Raw genomic sequence first — 25,851 nt, forward strand, 5'->3', positions numbered from 1 at the left:
CAAAACTATTTTATCCTGAAATCGGGTTTGGCCGGTAACATATATATACACAACAAAAAAAAAAAATACGGTGGAATTGAGAATCTCCTTCTTTCTTTGAAGTCGGTTAAAAATAACTGTTGATTTAGTAGATTTTTTAACACAGTTAAAGTGTCGATATTAACAAGACTAAAAACATCAGTCTCGAGGCAAGAAAATGCCAAAAAATGCAAAAAAAAATTTCGAAATCGTAATTCCCAGAATGAAAGTCCTAGTTGCTATACATCATCTACATGGTCCATACACTTTTAACCTTCTCCACAATATTATTAAAATATACCCAAAATGATCTTTTATGAAACACTTTTTAAAATTACAAACATTTAAAATGCCTCTGAGGGGTCTGCTGGATCGCTTTGGAATGTCAGTTGAATATTGATTGTATTTGTTCGCCCATGACTTCACTCCTATAAAGATTCACTATTCACTGAAGTCACAACTATGTAAAGAACCAAATGAACTCAAGGCCGACGGAAACCGCATTTTTTATCCATTACAATATTTACGTTGTTTAAATTTGGTTTATTGTATATCAATGTTTGCGGTCAGGAAGTTGACTAAATGTTATAAAGTATCTATAGTATTTTTAACAAACTAAATAAAATACTGTACAACCCTCCGCGAGGAATCCGCGATATATATTTAATATAGTAATGAAAAGAAGAAAAACAATTGTGATTAAACAAAATAAAAAAACTGCAAAGGAATAAAGAAGTATTTAACAAAATGAAATTGTACATCGTTGACACCTCAAAAACATTTTCTTGATGATTGTATCTCCGTATCCACCAAAAATAAACTTGTATGTACAGGGTCAGGAGCACGTCAAGCTTGACACTTAAGATTTAAATCCAACTCTATACCGCTTACGATAAGAACGGTCCAAAGTACAAAGTGTCAAGCTTGATGTGCTCTTGGCAGTACCAGGGTATCTGGTGGGAATAAAATATTAATATTTATTCCTGATGGGGATCCGATGGATATAGAAAATAATATAAAATAAAACTGATCGCCCAGGGGATCGGCTTTAGTTAATCAGAAGGAAATAACCCATTCACAGGGCCCAGAGTTTCCTAATTTTAAATCATCTCAGGTGTGTGTCGACAGTGTCAAGGGCAGGGTTTAATACGTTTGGTATTCTGTTAAACGGTGAGTGTAGTGGGTAGCCATTGAGCACAGAGGTGCCGGGTTCGATTCGATTTCTCGTGAGGTGTAATTTGTGGTTGTGTTAGTGTGTGGGCGGGCCATCTGGCACGATCGGAAGACGACAGATGAACTCTCAGAACAACCACTTGGAAAGGCCCAAATGGAAAAAGAAGAGGCAGACCCAGTGGCGGATTTGCAGTCTTCACTGCCCTAGGCCCCAGGCCATGTAGTCAGTACCAGCCGCCCCTTTCTCAGCACTCATATACCTACCGGTAGACATATCTATATTTTATAAATAAAAGGTACGAAAGTGATTTAGGAAGATTATTGTTGTGCGATGCGGTGCAGTGCGGCCCGCAATAATCTGCGTGAGCCTTTAAAATATTTAATGAGTTATTACTTGTCATAATCAGTGAGTTTTTGTCACGATTGGCCGCCCTAGGGCCGGGCCTACTGGGCCTTAGAGCAAATCCGCCACTGAGTAGACCAATAGAACGTTGGCAAGACGAAATTGAGAACTGCCGTGAAGCTGCGTAAATCGTGGTTGATTAAAGCAAAAAACCGCTAAACTTGGAAAGTACTGAAGGCGGCCTATACCTGTCGAGGGGTCCGCAATTAATTATAGTAAGTACTTTAGCAATTATTAAGAACCATATTATTTGTGTAATTAAGGAATAATAAAGGTTCTTTTATTTTATTTATTATTTAAGTGTGTGTCCAATGTCTATGGCACCCGTGATATAGGGTTCACAAGTGTGGGGCTGAGTGTCTGCGTTCTAATAATTAATTCGAGCATTTGTTACGGGCAGCAGTGAGACTGGACTTTTTCAGAATGTCATCACTACGCGTCTGACGTTCTAAAGGAACAATAAACGTGTGACGCAACTCCACTCATGCCGTTCTTCCATGAGCAATGCGACGTATTTGTTTAATTTGCAGTCTAAATTGCTGATTAAACAAAATAAAAAGGAAGATATGTGTAGTAATTTTCATGGTAATTTTTAGTAAGTAAAACATCGATCGTTAGTAATTGAATGACTGAATGCCAACGCTGCCATTCCATTGACACTATTGAGACTCAACTAACTAAATATTAAGACAACATTACATACATTCATTGACTTACAAATAAATGGACGACAGGTCTAATACAAAAACCACGAAAAAAATGTCCCAAGTCAACCTATTTAAACGTAGTGACATGTAAAGGAATATGAAAAAGCTAAAACGTTGAATTTAAATTGTAATGTCATCGCAGTACTGTCTAATTTTGCTTGCTTCGCTGTCAGTCGAACAAACAAAGACTAAAGCGTGAATGACGCTCTGTGTACGATTTTAACGCCCTATAAGTTCGGACACTTTTTAGCGCGGACCCGACGTCCATATAATTGTAAGTCAATGCATACGTTGCTCTGAGCCCAAAGTAAGTAACTAAAGCGTTTGTATTATGGAAACCGGAAACAACGACTGTACCACAAACACCCAGAGACAATATAGAAAAGTTGTTTCTTCTACATTGACCAGGCCTGGGATTGAGCACGGATCCTCAGAGATGGGAACACCATGAAAACCGATGTGCAAGACACAGACGTCGTCAACTGCCACTACACAACTACATTTTAGCAAAATAACAAATATTATCATAAATGCCATGTTATCTCAGTATAGTCTAATTGGAAATACATCACCAGCTTTTTACGTCCTGGGCGAAATGTAAAACAAAAAATTATACCGTTGAGTCGCTTATGCCTATTTAGTCGCATATTGTATATAGACGAAGTCTGTAAGTTTGTCAAGCAGTATATACATCTAAGCAAAAACGCCATAGAAATAAACCCACGCGCGTAAAGACTCCCAAGTAGAGTTGTTGTAGGATATGAACCCAAAACTGCATTGTACTTAAACATTTCCTACAGCACATGCATGAAAATTTATAATAAAATTTTGGTGAATATAAGTGAAATAAAAAACTGACATGTAGGTACAATAACTTTTTTGTTACTTGCTACCAGGCGCACGACTCATTTGGTATGTCACGCGGGCCTCGCGTAATTAAACACAAGTCTCGGACCACATGGATTTTATTGTAGAAATAAAGAAAGAGTACAAGAATGGAAAGGAACAGGTAAAGGCGTAAAGGCCCAAAAGGGCCTGTAATTTCTAGAAATACTATGCTTTACAAGCAGTTGGGTTACATGATTCAACTGGTCAGAATTTTATGTGAAGTCGAGCACGTGAGCTCACTTCCGAAATTTAATAGAGAGTGGCGATTGAAAGAAGAAAAGTAAGTGACGGAGAAGAAAAGGAATTTAAGAACGATTCAAAATTTCAAAGTAGGTGGTTAAGAACTAGAGTACAGGGTGATAAAGGTTGGGGTAGAAAGAGGCGCATCGTCACATGTATCATTAAAAAAAAACACTCATTAAATCAATAAAACTTCGACAAATATATTTTATTTTAATATCCCTATAAACCTAAGAAGTATTCAAAGTTACCCAATTTGAAATTTTAAAATACTAAATAATAAAATCCCAACAATTTCTATATACAATATCCACATCTCAAACGATTAAAAACCGTGTTCCATAGAACATAGAGCTTAATTACACGGATTAGTGAATGACATCAGAGATGATAAAATCTAATAAAACATTCTGTCGTTTCATTCAGTTGTAATTTGAATTTTATTAATGATCAAGCTCAATTTTATTGGTTTTTCTTATATCGTTTATGTTACATCCACTTTAAGTTAAGAGTCGCTGATGTAAGTTGCTTGTGGTTAATGACAGGTCTACTTTAAATTGAGTTGGTTCTCTTTGGATAATAAACCAGCTAATCTTGAACTCGCACGTTTTAGTTATATATTTAGGCCCATTTGATTCATGAGCACCCATTGTTTTTTCAGCTGCCATGGAAAAGTAAAACTTTAAAGTATTTTCGACTTTACATCTATAGAAACTAGTGTGATATAGGTTTGAAGGCATAAGTGGCATCACTTTACTATTCTTCACGAATTTTAGTTCAGAAATAACTTCGAGGCTTGTTTTTGTAAAGAAACGTGACTGGTGAAAATTCCTGTGGATTATGATTTTTTTTTAATCTGATTTTATTTTATTTACTTTAACAATATCAACTTATGTATCAGGGTGACAGGCGCAGTGATGGTACGAAATAATAGCCTGCGATTACAGCCTGTATACGTAATATATATTTTTTTAAAGTTTTAACTCATTTATTTCAGTAGGCAAAATGTTCTACCATACAGCTTCTTCATATATTATAGTATTTTTACGTTGTTTCGAAGCGACAAGCGTATTTTCTTACTTCATTTCATATATTTAGAGAGTTGATGACGTAATAATATTGTGACGTAGTTACAATATTGGCAGAAAAATGTTTGCGTAAGATTCATTCAGAAATTCATGTTCTGTGTTATGTAATAATTATTTCTGTCAAAAATGCAACACACGTCCATTAGTGTTGTTTGATGAGACGATAAGTTGTTAAAACCAGTTTAAGTGAACCTACTAAAAACTCACGATTGTTCAAGGTCTTTTTAACCGACTTCAAAAAAGGAGAAGGCTCTTAATTTGACTGTATTTTTTTGTGATCACTCCCACATTTATGAACCGATTTCGCTGATTATTTTTTTTGTTGAAAAGGGGATACCTTCTATTCAAATTTCAATCGACTTCAATAAAACTTGGCACTTAGATGTAATTACAATGAAAGAAATAGTTATTATTGACTGCCTCCGTGGCCATCGGTTACCATGCCAGACTGCCACGCAGAGGTCCCAGGTTCGATTCGCGCGCTGAAGAAATATTTGTATGGCCTACATTTGTGTAATTTGTGGTTGTCTATGAGTGTGTCCATGGCACCTACGACACAGGGTTTCCCTAGTTCGGGGCTATATTGAGTGTGTGCCTTATTTAATGGTGATCTGTAGGTGGAAACGGCAGACAGACGAGAGGAATTCCTCAACAGTGTGCAATTTTTATTCGAGCTTAGGTAGTATAGATTCTAAAGAGATCTAGATAATCAGCAACTTCAGGTGTTGATTTACTACCTACAAATATACTCCAATACACTCCTACCACATCCCATTTCTATTTAGTTTGCTATCGCTTTATAGAACCTATATTTCACATAGCCAAGTTTTCGATCATTTATTTACATAGTAAACTATCGATTTTCCCACGTTACGAAGCAACTTTTATGTCGTATACGGCCGATGCAAAGGCCATTGTCAATTCATTCGTTGCCCTTGACCGCTCCATATGTGTCAGACTATACCAATTATACCAAACACAATGAATCAGTTGCAATCGTAGCCATTATAAGGTTTTATAAAGATTCCTTATTTTCAAGACGTAGAGTCGAAATTGGTATAAATAGTATTTCAAGAGCTGAAAATGAATATAGTAAAGCTTGTTATTAACATTTTAAACGTAGTCTTTAATGCGTCGATTCGAAGTTTGATATTTGTATGGCAATACACAAGGATGTGCAGTTTTGGTCGTCCATCTGGCCATAAAACGGCCAAGGCTCTCTGGTGAATAACAAACGTGAATAATTTGAGTTTTTTTTAAATTGGAATAAACGTTCCGTTTTAAAAATATTTATACAATATACAAACATCATAAATATTTATGTTAATAAGCAGTTGACCCGATCAAAGATGGAACTTAATTTACTTGGTCTGTAGTTGGAACTAAGCAATGTGAACATATACTATGACGTATTTGAGTACAGTACTTGCGTTAAAGTTCTCCCACGTTGCAGTACCATTTTAAAACATCCGTTAAATATAGATAATAAAACTAATCGAAAAAAGAATTTGAATGAAACGGTAAACAAAAACACATCATGAAAATCAAAGAAACTGAAAGTTGTTTAAGAATATCGAATAGCAAGTTAGCCGCGAGTTTCGCTCACTAATTTTACGCGTGACGAAATGGAACGTGAAATTCAACTTTTCGAGGCAATTAGCAGACACATTTCGCGAGATCTGACGAATTTTAGCGCCAAATTTTTTTCTTGACTTTGGAATCTTGTGAATAACACCATGCATCTGGTTAAATATTTTGTCACAACACTTGTTGAGATGTTGCCAGTTTTGCTTCCGGAATCGATTGGCAGTTGACAAATATATTGCTAGATATCCCGAAATTAATTAACTCTGAAATATTTTTCAGACGTTCGCCAACACGTTGACACGGGCAATTTATTCACGTGACCTTGGAAACTTTCTTCCGTGTTCTTGAAAGAGGCTAAATATTAATTTCAAAAGAAAGTAATAATCGGTGACAAAGCTAAATACAAAAATACATAATAAACATGATATACGTTCAAAAGGCAAAAAGTATCATAAATCCACACCACACAACACAACACCCAACCTACCGTTTACTGAAAGAACGAATGTATTAAACATTTAAATACAAAAAAGACACCTGGAAACACCATTTATAAAATACATTAAATACATTTAAAGAATATTCTGAAACATATAAACCCTTGTTAAGCACAAATACATAAACGAAGCAACGTCCCAAAACCATTTGGCACCGAGAGAAATACACCAGCGAACAAACTACGTGAAAAATATGGAAATAAAACCTTAAACCATAAACCCTGTACGAAGAAAACCAAAATATAGCCATTATAGAAACCGAGTAAAATTAAAAAAGGTAAAAAGTCCACTTACTTGTCATAAGCTTCTACTAGCTCTTTCACAGATCCGTGTGTATCATCAGCCGCTTGCTTCGAGTGCGGCGTGAGTAGGGAAATGACGAATTCAGAGTGTTCCAGTAACTCGTCTTTGTTTTCTTCCAGTCCTGATACTTCGGTTTGGAGTTCCTAGACAATAGAAAAACGAATCATAACTACAGTTCACAACCCCAACAACAAAAACAAGTCAGCATTGACTTACAATTATATGGACGTCGGGTCCGCGCTAAAAAGTGTCCGAACTTATAGGGCGTTAAAATCGTATACAGAGCGTCATTCACGATTTAGTCTTCGTTTGTTCGACTGACAGCGAAGCAAGCAAAATTAGACAGTACTGCGATGACATTACAATTTAAATTCAACATTTTAGCTTTTTCATATTCCTTTACATGTCACTACGTTTAAATAAGTTGACTTGGGACATTTTTTTCGTGGTTTTTGTATTAGACCCGTCGTCCATTTATTTGTAAGTCAATGCATGTCAGTGACATTAGTAATGTCGCAGAAGAAAACTCGTTAAGTGTTCCCCGACGTATCCAATTTCCACCAATTTACTATCAAATCCAGTTTATTTCATTGTTTTATTTAAAGTCACCGTAAACACTATACAATTTTGTATTAATTTTGTGCTATTACTAAGTTATTCTTTTTTCTTGTTATATTACTTTCTATTCATGATCGTGAAATAAATTTAAAAAAGTTTGCATTACGCGTATGCGCCATGATGACCGAATAAATAGTTTTTAAATTAACCTGGATATACAGGGCGTCTTTTTAATGGTAAAGTCCAATATACCAGAAACCAAGCCTTCAAAAATGGAGAAATCGAACAACTATTTAAAGCTCTTTAAGTAAAGAAAAACAAGGTTTGATCGAAGTAACCGCAACCTTTAGTACACAATATCTACTGATAACATTTAATTTTAACATTTATATTGAATAAAATTACCAAATTACAACTATTTAAAACGTAACAAAAAACATAAAAAAGATTGAGGTGATGATACATTACGTTCTTTTATAATCAATTTTAAGACCAATGTTCGCCGAATTTCGATTCGACTGGGCCATTAATTTTACGTACCTGTAAAGCATGTCTAGTGTCAAGTGCGCGCCTTCTTGTGCTGGGACTAGCATCGAGCTGTCTCAGGCGATCGGAGGCAGCGGTGACGGCGGCGGCCAAACTACGCTGCACATCCAGGAGTTGGTTCCAGCGTTGCAGCTGGTGGTCTGCTGTCGCTGCGCGCTTTGCAAGACCTGGGGAGCAAAAATATTTTTTTAATTTTGATTCTTATAAGTATCTACGAAAGTCTATTTATAATAGAACTATACGTTTAATTCGTCAGCACAATTCGTCGTAATAATGTGACTTGGTCTGGAATTAGCGAAACGTGATCTACAACCCCCTATAAGCGATCTTTTTGTATATTAGTTAGTTTCAGTTTTATTCTTAAGCAAAATCAGTGTATTTGACATTTTTCAAAGAAAACAACTTTACGTGACAATCTCGAAAGTTATCAAAATGCAACTGTGACAGTTATGACAAGGAGGACAGCCTAAGACCTTAGCATTATGTATCTAAAGTTAAAGAAAACTTAATTTCAGGTAAGTAGTACTTCAAAGTAATCCGTTACAGTACATTGTGTATTAGTAGTGTTAGGGTGGTAAATGAAGAATTACGTGATGACTCTATTGGGCTTTCGGAGTTCAAGCAGGCTAACTTGACTGTAATGCCCCAAATAAAACCCTCGGGTCTTTTTTCTTCTCATGACAGCGATGGTCGTGTAAGTTAGCCTGCAATCATACTATTTACATGCAAGTGTGATGAAAATCATTGTATGTTTTATGCATAGAGTATACTCGATGGTTTCACGGGACGGTATGGGAATTACAAACCTCGACTCAGAAAGCTCTCAGTCTTCGACTTCTATGTCAGGGTTTCTTAACCTGTGGTCCATGGACCCCTAAGGTGTCCGTGTAATGAACGCCAGGGATCCTTGGCTATTATACGAGTATAAATAGATTAGTAAGAGGGGAAAGTTATGACTGTTTGTTATGTTCGTTCATGGGTCAAACTTTATTATCATTATGAGATTTTTGCCTGTAAATAACAACTATAACCGACGTCAAAAAATGGAGGAATTCTTAATTCGATTGTATTTTTTTTTCTGTCTTTACTCCGGCATTTGTGAACCGGTTGCGATGGTCCTTTTTTTGTTGGAAAGGGGGGTACCTCACTAGTGGTTCCAAATTTGTGGAAAATATTCCACTAATTAAGGGACGAATTCAGTTTATTGGATTTTACGGCCTTTTCGTTAACCGTTTTCAATAAAATTCGGCAAATTAGATATATATATAGATAGATAAACACTTAATTCACTAGTAGGACATAAATACAGATTGAATACAACAAGAAAAATAAAACATTTTTGCCATAGCAGTGAAATGGTGCTTAGTCTGCATATCCCTAAGTTCCCTAAGGCGCTGGTTTTCAGTCAGAACCTACGATAAGTACTAAATCTAGAAGTTATTTGTTATGAAAGATCTAATAAACGACTAGCAGGGAAATTGTTCATTAAAATAATAAATGTAATAAAGTGTGAATAGTGCATCTAAAGTAATCTATTCAATATGTAAGTGCATGTGCGGATTTGAATGTACATGTAAGTGTAAGTTAAAATAATGATTGTGAATATGTTTTGGTGTAATAAATCAAAATAGAAAACGTACATTTAGAAAGGCTACGAAGAAGAGTACATGGGGATATGAAAACTAAAATTACATTTAACTCCACAAACTGTTATTATTATGGTTTTTTTATAAAAAAAGTCTTAGAATAATAACGCATAGAAACCTAGCCCGCACACGCTAAGTGAGGCAAATTGAAGCGCGCCCAAAGGGCCTACACGAGCGGGCGGGCCTTCGGTGCTCAAGGTCAACTTGCACCGCGAACAGATCAAGAATTTTAGCTAAAAATGACGAAATGTGCGGTAAATGAGTGTAAAAATACGTCAGACAAACATAAAATAGATACTAACATCACATTCCACAAGGAAGTAACGCGTTTCAACTTGTATTTTTATATAAATATTCACTAAAACCGAAAATTAACCTACTACTAAAACTAGCCTACATGAATTTGATTTTTGCCTCACTTGTGACAGTTCGTTTGATATGAAACTATCATTCTATGCGTTATTATTCTAAGAAAAAAGTTATAATATTTTTTTTTTTAAACAATAACTGGACCTAATTACGATTTGGGCAAATTAGGTGGAGACGTACCCTCGCAAGCGTGGTTCCATGTGTCGGTGAGGTCGCGCGTGCGCTGTTCGACGCGCTCGCCACTCGCTGCGTCCGCGCCGCTGCACAGCTCGCGCGCCCGCTCCCGGACAACGTCCAGGAGCGGCTGTTGGTTCTGCAAAAATAAAAAAACGCAATCATTAAACAAAATGCTCGTTTAAATTCGTAATGTTGGTAACATTGACTTACAAATAAATGAACGACGGGTCTATTACAAAAACCACGAAAAAAATGTCCCAAGTCAACCTATTTAAACGTAGTGACATGTAAAGGAATATGAAAAAGCTAAAACGTTGAATTTAAATTGTAATGTCATCGCAGTACTGTCTAATTTTGCTTGCTTCGCTGTCAGTCGAACAAACGAAGACTAAATCGTGAATGACGCTCTGTATACGATTTTAACGCCCTATAAGTTCGGACACTTTTTAGCGCGGACCCGACGTCCATATAATTGTAAGTCAATGGTTGATAATGAAATTAAAACAGTGTTGCAACAATTTGAAAAAACCATTATACTTTTTTTTTAGTTAAACAGAAGGAAATTTTCTGTCTTTATCAGACGCGTTTTCATTCCGTCATTTTGTAAGCAAAGCAATTTATAAATACCAAAACGAAATTCTCTAAGCTATTTACTAAATGTGCACATGACAACTAATATAGTATTATCTAAAAAAATGCATTATAGTATGTCATTCATATGAGATTTAATTTCAAAGCGATACTATACTCGTTTTTTCTAAATTCTAATAAAAACAAAATGTACTCCGATTAAATACGCAAGAAATACCTATTAGCAACAATAATTTCCTGTATTTTGTTTTATTTTTCCTTAATGGCGGCCACTATAACTTAGGCCAGTGTCAGTTTGGTAAAATTACCTATACTCCAAAAAAATTAGCTTGATCAGAATGTCAAGTCAAATTTTGTGAAGTGGAGAGTTAAAATTTATCTAATAAACCACGCCATATTGGAATAAATATTATAATATCATGGCAATAACTAGAGGTCACACTAACTGCCATTGTTTGTTAATTTCCAGCTTAATTTCCATAGATATAACCAATCGTACTCAAATAATACTGTACTGGTACACATTGAATAAAAATTTGCCACAAATACACAATTTAGCACAAAACGACAAGACTAATTAAAAGGAGTTCTAAGGTTTTCGCGATTGTCACACATAGGAAATGAAACTATTTTTCCGGATTTAAATCGCGTATATTTGTATTTTCAAACAAACCGACGTTTCGGGCCCTTTACAGGTCCCATCCGTGTCAACCGTAACCATGGGACCTGTAAAGGGCTCGAAACGTCGGTTTGTTTGAAAAAACAAATATACGCGATTTAAATCCCGAAAAATAGTTTCCATTCCTAATTGAAAGGAATTAAGTAATTTACGTAACATTTTAAATATTTTCGCCGTCTCTCATCAAAAGTTTTTTTATTAATCGGCCTAGTTGTGAAAATAAATATTGATTATTTATGTTCTTATTGAATTTGTTATATTGTGATTTATCAATGATGTGTGGATTATAATTCTTGTAATGTTAATATATAATCTCAGTACAGAGTACTAAAAAAACCGACCTCAAAAGTACGTGGAATTATATCTATTTGCCAAGTTTTTTTTTTAAATCGGTTACCGGAAAGTACGCAAACCCGGATTCATCCCCTAGTTCGCCACTATACAGAACTTGACACAGGATATAATAAAAACCGGTTCTCACTACTCAAAGTATAGTGAGAGAAAAACGCCTTGAATAAGAGAATAGCGACCTCAACTATTAAAATAATTGCTCTTTATAATAACATTTAGGCGCTATTTATAAAAATGAATCTTCATGCGTGAAAAGCCACTCTTAGAGGTTGATGGTTTTCTTCAAAATTAAATGGGAGCACTGTGAGGTACCCTTTTTCCAACAAAAAAGAATCATGAAAATCGGTGCACAAATACCGGAGTTATCGAGAAACATACATACAAAAAAAAACATACAGTCGAATTGAGAACCTCCTCCTTTTTTTTGAAGTCGGTTAATAAAATAATTAACGTATTTTCGTGTTAAAAATATACATAGTGTATGTTGCTACAAAATTACTTCGTCTGAATTTTGCCGACGTGTTTGTTATTCTAGCCAAGGTAAATTTTACGGAATACATTAACAGATTATAATGCTATGAAAACAGTGTTCTACGTTTGATTTTCTTCTTAGAGCCAGCTTAAGATAGAGGACATAAATTTAACAATGCATATTTTGATTCTATAATAATTTAAATAAGGTATAAATTTCAATGATCTGTGATGTGCAGAGAGAAATGCATCGCGCCGCCGTCAAAGACCATTAAAGCAAAGATATGGAAATACATGTCATGTAAAAAAGTTCTACAAAACATTCCCAGATTTTAGATGTAGATATTGTCCATTGTATGTCTAGATAATTATATTTTATTTCTTTCGATCTCTGGTAATTAATATTGTAATACAATAAACACTTACTTAATCGTGCTTTCATTTTTAAAAGATAGGACAAAATCAAATACTTGGTCTTACTACCTTAGCTCATTGTTATCACCGTCAAAGTCAAACAGTGTTCACTTCGTAGGTAAGCAAATTACACTTGAATTAATAGGTAAGCATTATTACACTTGAAATCGTCACAATGGTTAAACTCTACCGCTCATTCGTAAGGCAGATTCCCCTGAGAAGACTGAGCAAGAAACTCTAGGGGTTGCTCTTTATACGTAAACATTTGTACACATCGTACATGACATTGTTTCAATCTTTGATGTTTGAAATAAATATTATAAATGATATGTCGCACTTGACAACTAACCTAGTATTATCTATATAAATGGCTTTAAGTTATATTAATATTACCTATTTAGTTTCAAAGCGACAGTGTTGTCCTGTCACTTTGAAATTAAATCGTATGTGAATGACACATAAATAGAAATTTTGGAGATAAATTATTAATATAACACAATTTTGAGACAAAATATAATATAACACAATTTCTGAGATAATACTATGTTAGTTGTCAAGTGCGACATATCATTTACAATATTTATTTCAAACATCATAGATTGAAATAATCTGCAAGAGCTAAACTGGCATTATTGTATATTGTCATCCAATTACGCAGAATGTTGTTTGAACCTCGTGGAAGGCAAAATTTTAATTATGAACTGGAATCTTATTACAGAAGTGTGTAAATTGCTAAATGAATTAGTGACTTTGTGAACGAACACTATGATCAATATAAAACTTTTTATTACAAAGCACATTGTTCTTTTGCGTGCAGAGCACAGACCCGTTACATAAATCTTAATTAATTCTCATCAACGTTACGCGTCTCAAGTTTTTCTGCAACTTCCGGAATGTAATTTTGCAGTCTATTGAGAGCAAGTGCTATTTTTAGTACTTAGGAAAATATAAATGCTATTTCTATTGTTTCACTGTTACCAAGGTTTCAGATTCCATATTGGATTGCAACGTATGTTTACAATGTTATCAGAATCACAAATGGCGACTGATAAACGTGCGATATCGTGCAATAATCTTTAACAATATCGCGGGACCACTTTGTTCTACTTAACGTTTTATATGAAATAAATATTTCTTTTATAATAACATTCCTCTGTTGCACATTTAGTACGAAATTGTATGTTTTTAACCGAATTCAAAAAAGGGGGAACGTGATTACCCCGACATTTGTGAACTGAATTTGATGATTTTTTTTAATTGTTGAAACGGGTTTTTTTAATAATACCAAGTCACGAGACGGTAAGCGACACAACTGTACCTTGTCGTTTTATCACGCGGTCTATTTAACGAAAAGGTTGTTTCGATATCTAGTCGTTTTGCTATCACCTCATTGTAAGTTGGAGTCTTTCTGCAAAGGTGGTCATTTTGCGATCTAGTCCTTATGCTGATCAGGTAATTTTAAAAATATAGTCATTATGATACCGACCCACCTACCCATAACAGTTGCAGCGCCATGCATAGCTTTAAATCGCAAAGATGATGCCTATCACACTGAGACATAAGTTGACAAGTCCCATGTGCCTGTATTACTGTTCGCCGGTACTTTCCTGGACGAACTCTTTCACAAGGAGCTCTATTGCTACTAAAATGGGGTACCTGGGGGGTGATTCACGTAATCAAACCGTTACGATATCGTTGTAAACAACTCTTTTATGGGGAGTAAACAACTCTTTTATGGGGAACTGTATACGTTTTTACAATAAGATTCCGGAGCATATATTAAGTTTATCATTTCCTAAGTTTAAAACCTACATTAAAAGTATTCTAATTGAAAAGTCATATTACAAAAGTGTAGATTACGTGTTAGATAAAGATGTATGGAAAGACGACACGGCTCCAGAATCCACACAAATTTGATTCAAAGTGTACTCCATAGCATTTAAGTTTATTTGAAAAGAGCAATCCCTAGAGTTTCTTGCTCGTTCTTCTCAGGGAGGTCAGCGTAGTGAACGAGCAGTAGCTTAAATGTGACGATTTCAAGTGTAAATTTATTTTACCTATGGAATAAATAATCTTTGACTTTGACTTTGTAGCGATTTAGTCGTTAAACTGCTTTTTCGTATTCACGTGTGACAGTAAACGTGAACGAGTCGAATTTTAAAGTCGTCCGATCCAAATGTCGTTAAAGCTTATTCTGGTATATGAATTCAACTTAAATCTCTAAGCGACAAGTCATACGTATTCTCCTAAAATTTTAAAAGTTTTTTCTATCGACTTTCGACGACTAAATGCCAAATTTCATAATCCAAGATGTCGTTTATGAGTCGTTACGTTTCGATTCTACTCATATATTCGTTCAAGTGATACGTGATAACCCATTTTGAATAGGACGTCGATCGAACGACTACGTAACTTCAGTGATATTTTGATAGCTTGAACTTACGTGAATCGCACTACTGAGAGTGATCCCATTCAAATTTGATATTCCATCTTCAACAGTGGTAAATTAGAGGATGAGTACAGTTTAATAAAGTGAAAAGACACACTTTCCGTTAATCGATTTCAAACAAATTAATTCCAATAAAAGTAAAATGTTATGGTGACCTTAGTGGTGACCTGACTATGGCAATGACAGACAGATAAGAGCAAGTCTCTTCGTCTTGCGTAATAATGATAGGAACGCTCAGTCCACATGAATTTAGAATTGTAGAAGGAATAAATAACAAATTAAGGAAAAGGGGAAGAAACTAAAACAATGGTTTAAAACCGCTACAATAATATGACGATATCCTAAAAAGGGCTGCGCCAATAAGCAAAAAAGAAGGAGAAAAACTGATTAGACAGTAACTGATTAGTAAGTGCATTTACCACAAAAGGCCCTGTATTCGTATGTCAATAATTTTGAAGTACGTCTTTTGTACTCAATTTTGGTGACAATTTTTATTATTTAATTACTCGGACATATCATCGAGAATATATCAGGTTATCACACTCGAATATTAAATAATACTTCATGATGATATACTATAGATATTAAAAAAAAAAATGTCACCAAAATTGAGTACAAAAAACTTACCTCAAAATTACCCATGTAATATATTACTGCTTTATTCGTCGTTTCTCGTTGAGATTTTTGATGAGAGCGACGACGAAACGAAGCAAAGAAAGAATGACGAAGAAAAAGAATTGGAGACCGATTTAAAATTTCAAAGTAAGTGGCCAGGAATCAGAGAAAACGGGTGATAAAAAGGTGGGAAGACGATTAAAGAAGTCGCATTGTCACAAGTGTACAGCAGCTACCCTTATGTTTGGGCTCATATTATTCGTTTTCATATTTCAGTTATCGTTGATGAGACCACGGTCACGGACACAGCGAAAGCAGAAAGATATAATTATTTTAAATTACGATTATATATATTTTTTTACTTTCTCCAAGTCCGGTTACTTATTTCATTATAAGAAAAATAGAACACAACATATTACCTGAGTCTGAACATATTTTACGTGGAATATCAATAAAGATCATTCACTAACAACAACGAATACAAAACTATATTTTGAATTTTCAGTTTATGTATTTCTCGACTGTTTTTCTTCGACAATTCAGCTTTGATTTTAATTAAATTTCAGTCTTAAAATTGAATTTAAAATTTTAAAACTGCCGTTATATCTAAAGTGTGCTCCTTTGAAAAATTTTTCGAATTGGCGCTTTCCTCCTTTCTACAAAGTACCGACTACAATAATGTAACTAGACCTATAGCTGCACAAAACTATTTCCCTAAATCAACAAATTAAAAGTAAAATGAATAAAAAATATCATGACTTCATAGCTAAACCTCGACATTGACTTTGAGGAAAACAAGTTTCCTTTGGCGTTAGACCTTGACATGTTATCTCGTATATATATATACTTCATTGTTTGTTTTGCGAACGTTTTTGTTTCACCACTTTCGCCTTTGATAATATGATTATGTAAAAGAAAGATGGCGTCGGAAATATGACTAACTGAAGTGAACAAATCCCGAAACTCATATCTAAACTGCGAAGATGTAACACGTAATCGTGTATATAGTATAAAATCGTACACATTTTTCTGTATTTTGCAGTAAAAGTTATTATTATTGTATCGCACCCGTGGTGTAATAAATGTACGTTTACCCGACTTTAAAAAAGGAGGAGGTTCTCAATACGACGTATTTTTTTTCTTATGTATATATTACTCGCATTTGTTACTTGCATTTGTAAGCCGATTTTGATGATTCTTTTTTTATTGGAAGGAGGGTACCTCAGTATTGGTTCCATTTGAATTTTGAAGAAAATATTTCAACTCTAAGGATGGTAAACTAGAGTGTGCGACAAACCGATTTCAATATAACTTGGCAAAATAGATGAATTCCACGAACTTTAGATTAAAAAAGTTATTATTTGATATTCAATTGTTGTCATACAAATATAGCAGAAGAAATACGTTCCCAAAAATCCCAAAGGCGGTTCAATTCTTTCGCCCTTCTCCCTCTTCCTAAACCTATTTAGGCAAGCGACTCGCCAACATCTGGTTCAATCACCCCCTGACTTCACACATACATACATATCATCACAATTGTCTCCCATCGGGGTAGGCAAAGACCATAAACCTCCACCTGCTACGCTCCTGACAAACTTCCTTCGCCTCCTTCACTGCCATATTCCCATAGTCTATAGATACGTGCCCGTTTATTACTCGGCCTTTTTAAGGATAGGTACGCCGAGGTCTACCTCTACTCATGCCTCCATCCACATTCGCTCTATAAATGTGTGCCGTCAATCTACCAACATTCATTCTTTCTACATGACCAAACCATCGGAGCATCCCTCTCTCTATCCTTGTCACTACATCATCTTTCATACCACAGCGCTCTCCTACTACACTGTTCGGCATTCTATATTTAAGACCGCACATATTGGGCAAAGCTCTGTTTTCTACAGAATTTACAATAAAAATGGTTCGGTCCTTAAAAACAGATCTGACGAAGAACGCCTCCAAAAACTAAAATTAACTACATTGGAACATTGAAAGAATCGAGAAAATCTCATAGAAATTTATAAAATACTCAATAGGCACTACAATGTGCGTAATAGGAAGGATATGTAGCTAATGAATCACAACTGCCAATTGAGAGGTCACTCTCTGAAGCTACCCAAGCCTCTGTGTGCTAGCAACCCAAGAAAACACTTCTTGCCACTTCGCGTTATGAACTCGTGGAATTCGCTACCAGAAACAGTAATTAGTGTTCCGATAGGCAATAGTTTCAAACCTAGACATGATAAACATTTTGAAAACTAACAATATACAAGTGCAATTATATACACGTATCAGGTCGTAGACCTGCTAGTGTATGAAATAAATAATAATAATAATTTATCTTACTTCACTGTTTTTCCGCTACTGTCTTATCTTGTCTACCTGTGATTTCGGAGGGAGGTATTAACGACTCCATGTGTATTACTTGAAGCTTAGGTAAATTTATTCTATTGCGATCTCTGGTCATTATGAATTAATGTTTCTGTTTTGTTGACTTTACCATGCAAATGACTATATTTTTACAGAAATGACAGATCATCAAAAATGGCCGCGATTTCGAAGCTATTGTTGAAATTTCGCGACAATGCAAAAATAAATGCTATAATACAAGGTGGTCTTTAGTTTTAATCATTCATAAAAATATTTTTATATGACGATTCTCTTGTTATAACATTAAGATACAACTGAATTCAATTATCGAATCGTTCTTCGAAGTCCAAACACCACTTTATATTATACTAAATAGACACTAATAAGTTAATAAGATGCTAAGCAAAAATACACCATTACAATTTGTTTCAGGCATGACTCAGCGGACAGTCTGCACGTGTTTTTATTTGGAACAGATTTTAAATTAACGGAAATAAGTTCAGTGAGGTCACATCCGGTGTAACGATATTTTTTAAATACAGTATTATTTAAACTTTATTTTTTTTACTGGCTAGGAGTAATTGTGTGTGGTGCTGCCGTGTAGTGCTAAGAACCGTAATGCACGTTTAAAAATATATAGTTTTACCAGGGACATTGTAAAAAACGATTTCAATTCTTCGAACTAAAACTAAACTCCCGTAATTCGTCATTTCCGTTTAACACAATACAATGCTTTATATTAACGATTATTGTTTTATATTAGTAGCAGTCATTATTATCACTTGACATTGTATTATAAATTGTAATATTGTTACAATGATAACGTTCTTTTCATTAAAAAAAAAACAATATTTTGGTATCTCCTAATCGTAGCGTTAAATCACAGACTCTATCAGAACGTATCCTTCGGAATAGAAACCGCTGAACCATAGAGGATCAATCGCTTTATAAATTACAGTTTAGTCACCCGTGGAACGCTCGAGACTATTGCACCATATTAGATCATCAATTTAAAAAGTACACTTTTAAAAATAATTCACGTACAGTTAGTACACGCCTAAACGTAATGCACGTTTAGAAACTCAAATTTGTTTATTTTTAAACTCGTCCGAACTCACCTTCCGTTTCCGCGGAATGATTTAAATCCTATAAATACCTCTAAAAAGAATACAAAACAAAAATAATAATATAAACAGCCAATTAAGGCTCCACACTCTCTCTCTACTAAGTCACGTGAATATTGCACTTGCATGTGAAAGTATAATATTTAAACTTGTGTATGCTTCTCATTGCTGTGGGGTACAGTGCGAGACTGGCCAAGTGGGAGCCTTGGCGTGCGCATGACATCACGCGTTAAGGCGAACCATTATCAGCTGCCAATATAATTATATGACGCATTTGGTCGTATATTAACGTACAAACGGTCACTGTACAAATTAAAAATCAAACCACTTATAGTTCAATTTCGAATAGAACATCTTTAAATGTAATCTACAGCTAACGAAACGTCAATATAAACTAATTTGTAGCGAAATTTTTATTTATTAATAATTTTTATATGAAAAATATAAATTTAACGCGTTTGCATTCAAAACAATACTATTTATTAACAAAATTTACATTCTTACCAAACTATTATGTTTTACCTAGACGCTATGATTTTTCCCCTGTGATTCAGTTTAACAGTCAATTTAAAATATTAAGTACGAATAATGATTTCCTATTGTAATGCAAAATAAATGTGAAATTAATCACGTACGTATTTCACGCATGTATAGATTAAATAAAAGTATAATAAGCTACTCACAAAGGATCGAAGGAATTTTTTCCAAGTGTTCGTATCTTTGTATTAATAATTATAACAAACTAGTGGAATAATTTCACAAAAAAATAATTGAATATCAATTCGATAAAGATTTATTTAAAAATTAATAGCGACATCTCTAGCCAGGGCTTGGTAGAGGTAAAGGTATCTAACTGGGTGACGAAATAGTTTCATAGATTTCTCATAGATGGCGCTACGGCTAAAATGTCGTTGAAAACCAAATACAAAGATTCAAGAACAAGCACATAGAAAAATTCGTGAGGTCCGCTTGTTCGCTCCGTGACTTAGTAGGCATAGCGTCTGGCACGGTTTGCTAGAAGACGTCGGTTCGAATCCAGCCGGATCGAAGGAAGTTTTACTAAGTGTTCGATCTTTGTACTAATATTTATAACAAACTAGTGTGAAGTTACACAAAAAATAATTGTATACCAATTAATAAAAATGTAATTACTCACAAAATAATTACGAAAATGTTATCAAATGAAATAGATCTTCGCCTTAACTCGTCTGGGAACAGAGGCGTGAATTGAATTTTACCTAGCACGGCAACTCAGCGAGTGCCTTTTATGACAACGTTACTCATAAATAAATCAATTTAGTTTTTAAGGAACATCATAATATTCCATACTATGCAGTGCAACATCCAGAACGAATAATAAAGACTTATTGGACCGTTTCAGAAATGGCAACACTAATTAACACGACCGTGTTCATATAAATGCTTTTTATACATACCTATTTATTATCTCAAATATTTCGACTGAATGACTAGAATTCAAGTTTATGATATAAATTTAAAAAAGGACCATGTTTGAAATATAATTTTGGCAATGTCATTCTGAACAATTACAATAATAATAAAGTGTCGGAGGTTGACGGGTTGGCGAAATTAGCTACATCTCAAGGCCAGGAGTTATCCCATACCGCCCTTTAATCATGAAATCCTCCCTAAATATAAAAAACGAATCGAAGAATCGAATTACTGACAGCTGGAAAGAATTATTTGATATAAGGTCGAGAGATAAAAGTATCTAAAGAAGCATTACAATGTGAGCCACTCCACATACCGTGGTTTATTAATTCTGAATCGGGGAAGGCTAGATGTTGTTACAATGTTTAGGCTACGTTCCGGACATTATCCGTTGGACAAGTTGAAAAAAGCAAATTCACCAATTTGTGAAATTTGTAATAAAATTGAAGAGGTCTAACACTTGTTGGCGGAATGTACCAAAAACGAAAGCCAGCGACAACAACTGATGTTTCTATTATAATTGAATCGCTTTCAAAATATACTAAATTGTTATGTGACATGGTAAATCGGCGATAGTTAACGTAGTACCTTTAACGTAAGATAATATAAAAACTTTTTGCTATAAATTACACGACAATTGGAATAAGGTTATGATAGGACTAAACTAGCTAAACTAAAGACTAACTAAATAATAATAGTAAAGTGTTAACCAGCCACAACATAGGAACGTGATCACAAACTATACCATATTTTTCTAAGTTCTTGGACTGAATATTAGTTACGCCTACGCGATAAGTGGCTGTATTTGTTTCATCTCGATGTAATTCGTATTAATAAAACGAAAGAAAATATGCATAACGTCAAATAGGCAAAAGGCACGATTTTTAACCGATTTCAAAAAGGAGGAGGTTCTCAATTCGACTGTATGTTTTTTTTTGTATGTATGTTACGCGATAACTCCGGTGTTTGTGAACCGATTTTCATAATTCTTTTTTTTGTTGGAAAGGGGGTACTTCCATAGTGGTCCCATTTCATTTTGAAGAAAATCATCCACCTCGAAGGGTGGCTGTTCACGCATGAAGATTCATTTTTATAAATAGCGCCTAACTTTAATTTAGGAGCAATTACTTTAATGGTTGATTTTGCTATTACTCCCACACAAGGCGTTTTTCTCTCAATATACTTTGAGTAGTGTCGTAGTGAGAACCTATTTTTATTATCTCCAGTGTCAAGTCCTGTATAAGGGATATTTCAATAAAATGTAGCAAATAGACGTAATTCCACGTACTTTTGAGGTCGGTTTTTTTAGTACTCTGTACTGACATTATATTAATGCAAGTTGCATTGCATTAATAAAATCGTGCTTTTGTTCTTCATTAATTGATTTCGATACCACACGACGATAATGCGATAATGCTATCATTAATCATTAGGAGGTGATAATTTTCATGCGTTTTCAAATTTTGTGTCCTTTCACAAACTACTTATCGATAAAACTGTCGATAATAATCGAGATGACTATTTAAAACTTTTACGAAAAATGGCAACCATGCTAACGTCACTTTACTCCGTCTCAAAAAAAATACAGTGTAACTAGTTTCCTACGATCTCGACAATCTTCGGGATTCGGCTGTTGTCGGATTTCCCTCAATTGTCCTTGGAAGTATTTAGAGTAGCTATTATTATATATTATATTATATTATTTTTTATGAAAAGAGGGTGCCTCAGTAGTGGTCCCATTTAAATTTGAAAAAAATATTTCACCTTTAAGATGGCAAACTAGGGGATGAATCCAGTTTCGCGCACTTTCCGGTAACCGATTTCAATAAAACTTGGCAAATAGATGTAATGGATGTACTTTTCAAGTAGGTTTTTTAGTACTCTGTACTGAGATTAACTTCCTTCGTATATTGTTAAGGAGTAAATGTTATGAAAAGGAATATTGTTTTACAGTTCTATGTAGTCCATATTGGAAATCAAACTTAAAAAAAACATAACCGACATCAAAAGTTCGTGGAATTACATCTATTTGCCAAGTTTGATTGAAATCGGTTACCGGAAAGTGCGCGAAACCGGATTCGTCCTTTGGTTTTCTGCCCTTAGAGGTGGAATATTTTCTTCAAATTTAAATGAATGAATGACGTACACTCTCATAGCCCTGCACTAGGGAAACCCTGTGTCGCAGGTGCCTTGGAAACACACGTAGGTAGACCAATCACACATTACAACAATTAGACAAAACCACAAATTACACCCAAACTTACGAGATAAATAAATATGTCTTCCGGGTTTACAAATATTTGTCTCGGCCCGGGAATGGAACCCGAAACCTCTGCGCTGCAGACCAGCATGGTAACTGTTCGGCCACGGAGGCAGTTTGCAGGAGGTAGCGAAATGGGACCAATATTGAGGTAACCTCTTTCCAACAAAAAGAATCATCGAAGTCGGCTCACAAATCGAGTATACGCGTAACACGCACATAAGAAAATACTTGCGAATTGAGAACCTCCTCCTTATTTTGAAGTTGGTTAATAAAACAAGAATAATTTACGTTATGATTCTGAATTCGAATTGTCGCAGATGATAAATGTAACAATTCTGGATATGGAAATTTGAATTCGCGTGCATTCGCAAATCCGAAGATTGCCGTTAAAATGGTTGTTGTTGTTGTAGTTGTAATTTCTACCGCCAAGCAGTAATGTGAGCTTCACTGCGTTCCGGTTTTGAAAGGTAAGGGTGTTAGTGAAGTTCACATGGGAATTGTCTAATTTATGTCGCAGCGTGGCAGGCGACTTTTAGCGGCGGTGCAAATGCGCGATTGCATCGCTACACTTTGGATTTATAGGCGCGTTTTGTCGCGCGTTTGCATCGATGCAATCGCCTATAAATCCAAAGTGTAGAGAAGCAGTAGCGTGTTTCACGAACGCGCGTTTGCATCGATGCGAAACGTTGCCGTGAGTAACCACTCTAAAGATCTTTGCGATTTAAAGTTATCTGAGTGACACTACTTTAACTTTTATTGCAACTGCCATTTACAGGCGTGTCTCTTAACAATAGACACACGACTTGTTCATTTTGTCATTTAATATCATAAAAAAATTACTCAGAAAGCTTGGATTCAACAAAACAATAAAATATAATAGTACACCTCTATTCTGTTTTCGAATCATTCTGAAATTCAAAAGAACTACTTATCGTACAGATAAAACGTGATTAAAACCGGTCACAATGTTATCTTGCTGATTGATATTTGTTACATAATCCATATAAATACTTCTTAATCAATATTTATCTAAGTAGTGTAGCCAGTAAGATACCAATGATGTTTACTAATATGTGGTTTAAATTTTAAATATAAGAATAGCCTTGGAATTTAATTCATTTTACGTTGTCACAACACAGCTGTTATAAAAATTATGATTATATATCAAAACATGTATGTTCGCGTTATCTCATATGTTTTCATAATTTACACGACTTTCTGAACGTATATTAGATAAAGTACTGCAACCACGTCAATCACAAAAATAATCTGCGTAGGAATTAAACTAAAATGAAAATGAAACTGAAATTTAATTGATTAAGTAAGTACTCACTCTGCTATTCCTCGAGCCGAACTGCCACACTCAAAGTGAGATAATACAACAGGACGGTGACACCGTCGCTAATGTACGTCATCGTAATAACACAATAATAAGTCGGTTGAAAACATAATGGCTCGACTTCTGGTTTTTCACCCACATACAGATTGAGTGTTGCTTACTGAAAATATTCGTTTCTCTTTTGAGCTTATTTTGTGTACATGTTTGAAGAAAATACTTTCTTTTTTAATTCGACTGTACTTGTTTTTTTGTGTATTTTGAGGCCGGTTTTTTTATAAAAAAGTTATTATTATGATGCCAGGTGATGGGACGAACAAGCCATGCTCCCGGTGGTAAGCGACACGCCTGTCCATAACAGTTGCAGTGTCACTCAGAGCTTTAAATCGCAAAGATCTGAAGGGCACTGCTACTGCGCCCGTTAGCCTGAGACATAAGTTGATAAGTCCCATGCGCGTGTAATTTTACCACCACCCTTACCCTTCAAAACCGTAACGCAGTAATGCTCACTTTACTGCTTGGCGGCAGAGATAGGTAAGGTGGAAAGTAATTCTCTAGACGTACTTTGACACGGAGCTCTACAGCGTGTGTTTGTGTGTGTGTGTGTGTGTGTGTGTGTGTGTGTGTGTGTGTGTGTGTTTATGTGTGCGTGCGTGCGTGCGTGCGTGTGCGTGTGTTTTGCATTTGCTTCCTTTTCTATTTTTAATAGAGTTCAATATGACTCTCGTTTTAGTTTTGCATTAAAAATTGCGATGCCTTAATGTCAGTGGAATCCTAGTGTCAGCTTAATATGATCCCGCGTCGTGATTCTATTTTATTAGACTATTTATTAGCACACTGTATAGTTAATAAGTAGCACTAAATTTAGATGTAGGGGGAAATACCTCCAACAAAATGCAGCATTACAAAATAAAACAGGTCATATTTATAAATAACCATAAATGGATCAGCTATAACAATAGACATTTTTATTTTTGACATAAAGGTGTGTGTGGTTGATTCACTAAAAATATGATTTTAAAATAATAATAAAATGAGTAATGTTGTTGTCACATCACGTTATATTTGCTCATACATAACAGAGAAGTTGTAAGCATCAGTTAAGAGTCGATGCAATCTCAAATGGCTTTGGTTGATTCCGTATAACAGTGAAAGTGATGAATCAATTTCTTTGGAAAAAATATATAGTAAACATTGACTTACAAATGAATGGACGACGGGTCTAATACAAAAACCACGAAAAAAATGTCCCAAGTCAACCTATTGAAACGTAGTGACATGTAAAGGAATATGAAAAAGCTAAAACGTTGAATTTAAATTGTAATGTCATCGCAGTACTGTCTAATTTTGCTTGCTTCGCTGTCAGAAGAAACAAACGAAGACTAAAGCGTGAATGACGCTCTGTATACGATTTTAACGCCCTATAAGTTTGGACACTTTTTAGCGCGGACCCGACGTCCATATAATTGTAAGTCAATGTGTAAAATTGAGGATATAAACTGATTACTATACGATGTGAAAACACGAATTCTAAAACTT

At 34.9% G+C, this 25,851-nt stretch overlaps 1 protein-coding gene across 10 annotated transcripts in view; it reads right to left on the reverse strand.

Annotated features, from left to right (window-relative positions):
- The window catches only part of LOC113226358 (nesprin-1-like), a 132,619-nt gene that overhangs the window by 72,700 nt on the left and 34,068 nt on the right, over nt 1-25,851 (reverse strand). For all 10 annotated transcript variants that reach the window (XM_026458952.1, XM_026458949.1, XM_026458954.1 and 7 more), the window contains 3 exons: nt 10,204-10,336; nt 8,003-8,175; nt 6,896-7,047 (listed from right to left, as the gene is read on the reverse strand). In XM_026458952.1, coding sequence (XP_026314737.1) covers nt 6,896-7,047; nt 8,003-8,175; nt 10,204-10,336 — 458 coding nt within the window. The remainder of the gene's footprint in view (nt 1-6,895; nt 7,048-8,002; nt 8,176-10,203; nt 10,337-25,851) is intronic.

This window comes from Hyposmocoma kahamanoa, unplaced genomic scaffold, assembly GCF_003589595.1.
Source record: "Hyposmocoma kahamanoa isolate Upper Pololo Valley unplaced genomic scaffold, ASM358959v1 190, whole genome shotgun sequence".
Lineage (NCBI taxonomy): Eukaryota > Metazoa > Arthropoda > Insecta > Lepidoptera > Cosmopterigidae > Hyposmocoma > Hyposmocoma kahamanoa.